Source organism: Vanacampus margaritifer, chromosome 2 (assembly GCF_051991255.1).
Source record: "Vanacampus margaritifer isolate UIUO_Vmar chromosome 2, RoL_Vmar_1.0, whole genome shotgun sequence".
Classification (NCBI taxonomy): Eukaryota; Metazoa; Chordata; class Actinopteri; order Syngnathiformes; family Syngnathidae; genus Vanacampus; species Vanacampus margaritifer.
The window spans coordinates 39,078,554-39,088,603 of NC_135433.1; the positions used below are offsets into that span (position 1 = coordinate 39,078,554).

Below are 10,050 nucleotides of genomic sequence, written 5' to 3' on the forward strand. Positions count from 1 at the left end.
GGTGCGGGTCACTGGGCGAGAGTGTGTTGCGCACCTGTGTGTGAGTGTGCGTATGCATGTGTGTGTGCGCGTGCGTGTGAGAGCCAGTATGCCATGTCGTCCCCCGGCTCGTCGTTTGTGCAGATAAAGCACGAGGACCTGCTCTACTATGAGAACTGTGGAGGAGGCAGCTTCGGGAGCGTCTACCGGGCCCTGTGGATATCCCAAGACAAGGAAGTGGCAGTGAAGAAGCTTCTGAAGATTGACAAAGAGGTAGGACATACACAGACGACACACACTCACTGATAATAGCAAACATTGGCGATACTGAAACCATAAAATAATCAAAAGCTTCCTCTGAGGCTTCAAACCAGAGCAAGAATCCTTTCCTAGATTCCCAGAGAGCCCCCTCCTCTCCTGTTCTCAGCCATGTGTTTATCTAAAACATACCTCTGTGTGTGTTCCCCGCCCTCCCAGCACTTAATGGGAGAAGAAATGACTTATGCCAGGTTCCTCCAATTGTACATTTGGGCAAAATGTGCGGACGTGCTGACGTCAGACTCGGGTGTCACCCCACGAGGGGAATCCACTCACAATTTCCAGTGGTGCTATTAATATCGAAATAGTACAGGCGTTGTTAACCTCCGTGGCAGGAAGTTGGCTGACCTGTGTGTGAAGGCGCATGTTGGTATTGTTGCGGCAGCGCAAGGAAACAATGTGGTGTAAAGTACGTTTGATGATGGGTAAAACAAAGAGCTGATTCATTGTCAGGCTTGTTTCTTTCTCAGTGGGCAGATATGGAAAACCGTGTGCATCGAGGTCAACCGTCAGTACGGGCTAATGGAAGGAATCCTTCAAACACATTCCTGCGACGCTTAATGTAAACGGGTGCTTCGTTTTAACTCGGGTTGTGGAGCTCCAAAGTACGTTCAGATTTGTAAAAGGACGGCTGTTGCACATGAGCTGCAGTGCAGAGAAGTCATTCGGCACAAAGGGGTTGGAAAGTCTGAAATTCTTCTTCCGAGTCTTATGATCACGTTAAAAACAAATAGGCAGGCGTTAGATGCATTTTTTTTGCCGCAATTGAGCAGAATGGATGAGTAGTTATTCCGTTGCTTGGCAACAGACACTTATTTGACATTTGCAGAGGCTGTTTCATTTAAGGCAGCATTTCCCAGCCTTTATTGGGCCAAGCTACATATTTGACATTAGGAGAGAAAAAAATCTCAGTATAACATTTTAGTTTGTGTATTGTAAGGTTTATATCACTATAAAGTACTTATGGTGTCCTCAAGACAATCATGCCGCCATCATGTAATGTAATGTAATAATGAATGGCCAAACATCTGCGCACATACACATACATACATGTACAAGGGTGCATCTCTTCAAATGTGTGTCTTTGATTTTATACCGTTTATATATTTTATAACAAAAATCAGTCATTTTCATCATGCAAATTAAATTTTTAACATCATATCTTGAACATTGTGAATGTGTTACTAAAATTGCTGTCCACCCTGTCGTTATGGGGAATTGCTCACAGATGTTTTCAGTGACATAACTAACAACATTTGGTCTTTATTCATTGGAGGTTGAAAAAACGGATAGCTGCAGAATAAATGCTGACTCTTATATTTCATTATTTTCATTACGCTATGATTGGAGTTGGTTGCTGTCAAGCTCAACATGTCCGTTCTGTCATAGTGACATAACAGTTGATATAAAAACCTTTCATAAATTTGAAATACGTTTGTTAAACAGTAGACATTCAACTTTCTAAAGATCTTGTTTGTAAGTCAAGGTCCAATATGTGCCTGTTGCTAATGCTAACATTAGTCGAAAATGTCCACCCTGTCAGCAAGGTCATACATTTTGCTGTTTGCATGTACATTCTCTGCTTGCAATTATTTTATTAAAAAAACGTTATTTTTAGTGATGTGGGAAAGTCTTCTAGGCGCCATATGGTGATATTGACTTCTTAATTTCTCTTTTTAATTTATGATCATTATGTATTTCTGATGGTGTATGTATTGATTGTATATCTATTTGGTCACATCTTGACTACTGTAATAGTCATTATTATTTTCCGTTAACTCCACAAACTGCCTATTACAAAAAAAAATTTGATACAGTATAGCAAAAAAAAAAAAACAACAACAACAAAACTTCACGAAAGGTTGCTGGCATAGATAACTGACCCAAAATGATTTCATTTGTCATGAATACATTTTGACCAATTAAGTCAAAATTGATCATTTCCAATGGCTCACAAGTTGGGAACAATAGTTAAGGACATGATTTCCACTGTGCTGCCGAGACTCAGACATCGTACTAATGACACAACAGTTCAAGGCTTGAACTTGTAACTTGTACGCTCACCAATGATTTATACGTGATTATCTCAAAGATCAAGTTTCTTCACTACAGTGATGGGAGAGGAGGAGGTTAATTATGTCTCTCTCTTTCTCTTGGCTCGTCTTTTCATGCAGGCTGAGATTCTCAGTGTCCTGAGTCATAAGAACATCATTCAGTTTTATGGAGCCGTGCTGGAATCTCCCAACTATGGCATCGTCACAGGTCTGACTCCTTCGGTGTGAGTGTGTCTGTGTGTCCATCCTGTCATTTGGCGTCTTCTACTAAGATAACTCCAGAACTTGAATCCTAGCCAGGAATTATTCAGACGGACAATTGTTAGTAGAAAATAGACATCCAGTGATGCCTTGAGATACGAGTGACCCGACTCGCGAGTTTTTCGAGAAGCGAGCCATCACTCAACCAACTTTTGACATACAATTTTTTTTATTATCAAGTGCTAGATGGTGGCAGCGAACTCAAATCATCTGACTTCACAGCAAGCAGCCGTTTGGCAGACAGTAAACAATTCTTCCCCCAAAAGAGAGTCTTTAGTAAAGAAGCTGTCAGACCAAACGTATAACAAATGTGTTTGGTAACAACCATTTAAGTTTGTCTTAGGAACGTCAGCTAGCTTAATGCTAACACATGATTTAAAACGTAATGGACGCGCTAGCGCATATCAACAGTTTTGCTGCGTTATAACAACACAACAGTATTTGAACACGGCTTTAACCAGAACAACAAACAATTTATCGTTGTCAGCCACACTTTGTTGTTTACCTCGAAGGTTGGAAGTGGGACAATTCGAATGGGATCAATCCGACTTCCTACCTTCTTTGAATGCGGCATTAACTTGGTGAAAGGAATCTTTTTGCTCATTGAAAATCATCGCGAGGATTATTTTAAATTCAAAATGTGATGAAATGTCATTTGACTACTATAACAATCTGCCTGGTATGTATGCTAGTCACAGGCAAAAGCAATACGCCGTTTGTTTTCACCGCGTAAGGTGTGTTGCATTGCGAAAATATCAGAAATGCCCAAATGTTCAGAACTGTCTATAATCACAGGTATATGTATATTTGTTGTCCTTGACGAACCCACTGGCTGGAACATATCAGTAACATTTGATTTGAGAGACTATTTTTGATTCAAATATTTAAAGCTATGAATATTATTCCAGCACAGAACGTATTTAACTTGTATCTCAAGGCACCACTTTACAGTGTTAATGGGAAAAAGTCATTGCTGGAAAATGCTTTGAAAGTTAGCTTTTTTTGGATTAAGAAGGAAGTTTTCACTTGCTATTATTTGTCACTAACGATTCATCCTCAAACATTTTTGGGGTCAGAAATTCACATGAAGAACCCTAAACTCCAAAACAACATTAAAGTTAGATTTTATCTGAATATTCGAGAAATACAAGTATGCATATGGGCTTTTGGTATTATTAGCTCACGCTGACCCTTTTTATTACTGTATTATTTTTTTCAATTGAAATTGGAAGCAATGCAGTACTTTCTTGTCATATAAAGGGATATGTGTTCTTAAACATTTTAATTATTACTGAGCCATGTTTTTCTATCTATTATTTTTTGAAGAAAGCGAATGAATTAATTTCAGATAGAGTATCATAGCGACACATTGAGCACAAATGTAAGAACATAAGGACAAACGGTAGTTAGATTCAACCCTAAATAATAAGTATGCCTGAAACAGAAATCCACCTTGCTATTACTACACTTTATCCAAGCTAAATCTCACAAGCCTTACATTGTGTTTTTGTCCTGACTGTTTAAGTTGACACTCGAAGACCTAAGCATCCTCTCGTGAAAATAAACAAGTCATGCTAGCATGCGTTGTACTGCAGTAATTTGTCCACTACTAGATGTACAATTTGACTCTTGAGTTATTGCTGCTTTTTCTGGCAGGACATTTGAAACTGATACCAGCATGTTGTAATGATGAAGCATGACATGCATTGGTCAGAGCTGCTTTATTAGTCACCATCGAGTCAGACCCAGTGATACTGAAAACTGTTAGACCTTACGTCATATTGTGGGAGGTGAATGGGGAGGGCTAATATCCATGTAAAGAAACGCTACTATGACTGCATGTGTTCTGTGTACAGAATATGCCAGTGGAGGGTCTCTTTATGAGTACCTGTCCAGTGAGCAGAGTGAGGAGATGGACATGGAGCAGATCATGATGTGGGCCATACAGATGGCTAAAGGTATTTGATGCATTCACGTGACACTATTAAAACATTTCATACAGATACATTAGCTAATCTTAGCCTCAAAGTTAGCCAGACTTCACTAATCTCCCGCCACCCCCGACTCCCCCAAATAAGAATATTTGACCAAGTCACGCCTCTAACATCCACTATCGTGATTCTCAAAGTGCGTAGTCGTAATAAAAAAGTAATAGAGAAGCGACCGCATATCCAGCTTCAACCAAATGCAGTGCTAGCAGGCACTGTAAACAATGTTAGCCACATGCTATGTTGGTAGCGTCTAGCGTTATACTTATTTGGTTGAAATTTAATTTTTTAGAATATACAGTCAATTGCAAATCGAAAAGTGGTGATAAACTTAGCTTTCAAACACAGATGTTGGTATGTGTAGTTTTATATGTACCTGCAGCTGGACAAGTAAAACATGGAGAGTCCCGACGCAAAGTCTCCAGTCCACACATTCTTCTTTATTTCTCACCCCTTTCTTGTCTTTTTATTATTATTTTTTCATAATGTAGTCACAGCAGCCAGGGCAATTAGTAACTTTAAAAAGTTAATATTGTCACTTTCAATCAAGTAAATATATTTAACGCTAATAAAAGTGCATTGATGTGTTCTTGATGATGTTAATAATTGTAATTGTTATTAGGAATGCATTACCTCCATGCAGAGGCTCCCATCAAAGTCATCCACAGAGACCTCAAGTCACGGAATGGTAATTATCTCCTCTTCCATTTCCACATGCTGACAATGTGGCTTTGAATTTTTTATTTTATTATTCTAATACTGTGTTGTTCATTTCAGTGGTCATGACAGCAGACAAAGTGCTTAAGGTGAATGTTTACAAAAATCTTACTGACATGCTCAACCCTTCCGTCAATGCATGTTGTGAAATAAATGTTTTTGTTTTTCAAATGCAGATTTGTGACTTTGGTGCATCCAAGTTCTTGTCCCACACCACTCACATGACTGTGGTGGGCACCTTTCCCTGGATGGCTCCTGAGGTCATTCAGAGTCTGCCTGTCTCGGAGACTTGTGACACGTACTCTTATGGCGTGGTGAGATACTTCTTTATGAGACATCATATTTATTATATCAACTGAGAATACGGTTCCTCAGGCGCTTTGTTATATATGATGACTTATATTTAGGAAACATGTTAAACACTTTATAAAGTAGGCAGTCCTGATTGGGATACACTCATTTATCGTAGTTTACAGATTTAATTAATCCTATTTTTAGCCAGAAAGTGATTTCAAAAACTGCCGATTTGTTGCAACTGTCCCCATACTATACATGCACTTGTCTTGAGACATATTTCTGATAAATCTATTTGGGTTGAGAATGTGAGTTATGTGAGCAATGTGTCTCCGCTGGTCACGATAAATTTGCTGGAGAAGGGTTGTAGAGCCCTGGACATGCAAAAAGGGCACTGCTGTGTTCTGTTATTCATCAATGTGTCAACGCGGAGCATGTCCTCCATTTGGAAGGTTTTGAGCGTCAAGACATGGAGCAATTCAATGATAGAACTTTTATACGGCAACGAAAATGTCAGTTTTTCCATTTTTAGTTGGGCAGCATACCTGTACAGGTCAAAGAGAAAAAAAATACATTATAAAATTCATGATTAGGGACGCGTATTTATTATAATGGGGTAATTACTAGAAATAATTTATTAGGTACGGACAAGAAGTGCAACTATACCTCTTGCCTAATCCGTTAATTTATGTCTAGAGTGGTATTGACAAATTCCAGCAGAATTTATAGAGCTTGTCTATAACAAATGCTATTATTTGTGTTTTTTATAGCATAATAATTCAACGGTCATTTTGTCGTTAATTTCTTAAGAAGAATAGAAAATATTAATGTTTCACTTTCCTAAAAATAAATCAATGAAGCTGCTGATGTTTCATTTAAAATTAAGTCCTTAAATCTGTTCCTATTTTCACTAATGATAATCACTTTGGCATTTTGTTCTCTCTGAGCAGTTGCAAATTCCAGTTCCATAATCCAGTCAAATCAGAACTTTATTTGGGGCTAATAAGAGTCACTTTGAATAGTGACAGGTGTGTGCTGACTGACTCCCAATTAACATGACTTTACAAGTGACTGGTAGATTGTGACCACACCTGCATCCCGAGTTTGTATCTAAGTAACTGTAAAAAAGTAATGTAACACTAATGTAACTAAGTACCTGCAGCTATATGACTGAGTATCTGTATCTAAGTACCGTACCTGCGCCTGAGTAATTGACTAAAGCAAAGTAAAATAAGCCCAAAAAAATGTGAAAAAAATGTCAATAAAAGCCTAGTAGAACAGCGGAACTTTAGTTGAGGTTAACCAGAGACACTTTAAATGGCAGGTGTGTACTGACTCCTATTTAACACGACTTTAAAAGTTACTGGTAAACTGTGAACACGGCCACATCCTGGGCTTGTAACTAAGTATCTGTAAAAATGTAAATGCTACACTGTAACTTTAACTGTGCCTAAGTGCCCTTACCTGCTACGTAACTGTAACTAATTATTTAACAAACTATATACCTTCAACTATGTGACTAAGTAACTGTATTTAACTGACTAGGTAATTAGAGCAACGGGAGAAAAAAAAAATAAAGTCAGGAAAAGCCTACTAAAACATCTGAACTTTAGTTGGGTTTAATCAGAGGCACTTTAAATGGCGGCAGGTGTGTGCTGACTACGATTTAACACGACTTTTAAATTGACTGGTTCATTCGGAACACAGCCACATCCCTATAAATAGGAGGGTGTGACCACTTCTGCAACTTTTCACTTTCCCGCTCAATTTTTTTGTTTCAATTGATTTGTACAGGTTATAGGTGATATTAATGATGGAAAAAGCGTTCTCTTAAGTTGGTTTCATTCTTTTATGTTTTTTAAAAGTGACTGGTAAACTGTAAACACGGCCACATCCTGTGCTTGTAACTAAGTATCTGTAAAAATGTAAATGTAACACTGTAACTTTATCTGTGTCTAAGTGCCCTTACCTGCTACGTAACTGTAACTAATTAATTAACAAACTATGTACCTTCAACTATGTGACTAAGTAACTGTATCTAACTGACTAGGTAATTAGAGCAACGGAAGCCCCCCAAAAAAAGTCAGGAAAAGCCTACTAGAGCATCTGAACTTTAGTTGGATTTAATCAGAGGCACTTAATGGCGACAGGTGTGTGCTGACTCCGATTTAACTTTTAAATTGACTGGTTCATTCGGAACACAGCTACATCCCCATTTATAAGAGGGTGTGAACACTTCTGCAACTTTTCACTTTCCCTCTCAATTTTTTGTTTCAATTGAGTTGTACATGTTATAGGTGATATTAATGATGGAAAAAGCTTTCTCTTAAGTTGGTCTCATTCTTTTATGTCAATTAAGCATTTTTGTTGTTGTTGCCATGTTGTGCTCTGTGGGCAGGTATTGTGGGAGATGCTGACTCGTGAAGTACCTTTCAAGGGCTTTGAGGGGCTGCAGGTCGCGTGGCTGGTGGTGGAGAAACAAGAGGTACACGCACACGGTGTGGACGCACTATGAACATGTGGAGTTGTATAGACAACATTTGAGGAGGCCGCACAAACAATGCAATGCTCTCATGGTTTCCACTGTGAGCTGCCGAAGCCGGCGTGTATTTTTAGTCCTGATGTCAGTGGCGTGCTCTTGTAAGGTCTGCTGGATACGCAAGCAGTGGAGCTGGGCCACTCGCTGCACTTTTGCTACTTTTACAGCTTGAGGAGAAAAGAAGAAGAAAGGCGATTCAAGACGTTTATTGGGGATGATGTTTATACGACTTGTGCGTTTTAGTTGACTACCATACAAGCGCTAAGATACACACGCACGGCGGAGGCCAACAAACAACCCAGAGAACATGATTCCTTGTAGCTGTTGGCTGATCTCCAAATTCTCTCCCTAAATAACCCCCCCACCTCCTCTTTCCCAGTGTCTCTCTGTCCCCCGCCTCCTCCTCCTCCCCCTCCGCCCCCACCATGTTGCTCCACCACCTCTCCCCTCCTGACCCTCCTACTTGATCTCGCTCTCTCCGTGCCGAGTGGCTGATATTTTAGGATTAATCCTGAGAGAAAACAGTTTCCATTTACTGCACGGTACGATGGAGCTGTCTGGACTCATTCAGACCTGGCCGCGAAACTTTTTTTTGAAGTGTGTGTGTGTGGGGGGGGGGGGGGCATTCATCTATTGGTTCATACGGTTTAACAGCATTGTAAAAAAAAGTCATGTAAACATGTGAATTAAATTTCAACATTTTTACAAGTATAGTATGTACCTCACAAAAAAAAAGACAGATTTTCTTACTTTTATTAATATTATTTACATCCTCTAACAATATGTACAGTTTACACTGCATTTAAATATAACAAAATAGTCACTGTAGTAAAATAATGATCCAATTTAAATAAAGCCTTAAATATATCTGAACTGTACTAAATAAATACAAAAAAACACTGTTTTATGCACAGTTTAAAAAATTCAATAAAAAAATGTAATTCAGTGTTTTTAATCACATACCACCACAGGGCACAAGTTCAGTACTACTCTACTGCAGTAAATATTTTTTAACTAATATCACTCATTATTAAAATGACAAATAATTTGACATTTAATTATGCTAACATTTGTGTTGAGTGTAAACATTTCCTTTGTAGGTTTTAGCTAATTTTTCCGTTAAGGTAAGAATGCATTGGATTTTCAAGTTGTTACTTGATCAAGTAACAATTTTTTTAGCATTAAGTACACATGCATTTATTGATTTATTAAACACGGACAATGTATAAGAATAGAAAGTTACATTCTCTCTGTAGTCCCACATCAACAAATGTTAAAACGTCATTCTAAAACAGGAATATACATTTTAGCCATCCTACATTGGCAGCCAGTGACAGGTCCTATTTAAAACACGCAACATGCCTGCTCATAATACAAGTCCTAAACAAATAAAACAAGGGATATTATTTTTTAACTAGGGGTATCAAAATGAGTGCGTTCATTTTGAGTTGATTTAAAGTCTCTTTAATGCCACAATTTTTTGAACGCGCGATTAATGACCACCACTTACTTGGAAAGCCTGTATTGGCGGAAGTCAAGTCGCAACGTAGCAGACATATCCACGTCAAAAATGAGCAGTAATCAATTTAATAACGATGCATATATTTGTGGAGACGCTTGGCAAGTTGTATTTTGCAATTTTAAAAATGCAGAATTTCACAAGTTACTTCATGTTAAAGATTAGATCGCTCTTAATATGAAAAGAAAATGCGCTGAGCTGTCAACGTCTTAAAATTCAATGATGCCATCTAGTAGCAGAAAAATCAATATCACATTTTTTACAGTACAGCACTTAAAAAAAACAAAAAAAACTCAATTTTATGAATTATTATAAAATTACCGTATCAGTGACTATTCTATATTTTTAACATTTTTTTCTTTTTTATGTTAACAAGTGTAT

At 38.1% G+C, this 10,050-nt stretch overlaps 1 protein-coding gene across 1 annotated transcript in view; it reads left to right on the forward strand.

Moving 5' to 3' along the window:
- The window catches only part of map3k20b (mitogen-activated protein kinase kinase kinase 20b), a 15,305-nt gene continuing 5,255 nt past the window's right edge, over positions 1–10,050 (forward strand). Inside the window, exons 1-7 of the mRNA XM_077556331.1 lie at positions 1–252; positions 2,472–2,559; positions 4,469–4,570; positions 5,223–5,288; positions 5,378–5,406; positions 5,494–5,631; positions 8,010–8,096. Of these exons, the coding sequence (XP_077412457.1) occupies positions 94–252; positions 2,472–2,559; positions 4,469–4,570; positions 5,223–5,288; positions 5,378–5,406; positions 5,494–5,631; positions 8,010–8,096 (669 nt within the window). The 5' untranslated portion in view covers positions 1–93. The remainder of the gene's footprint in view (positions 253–2,471; positions 2,560–4,468; positions 4,571–5,222; positions 5,289–5,377; positions 5,407–5,493; positions 5,632–8,009; positions 8,097–10,050) is intronic.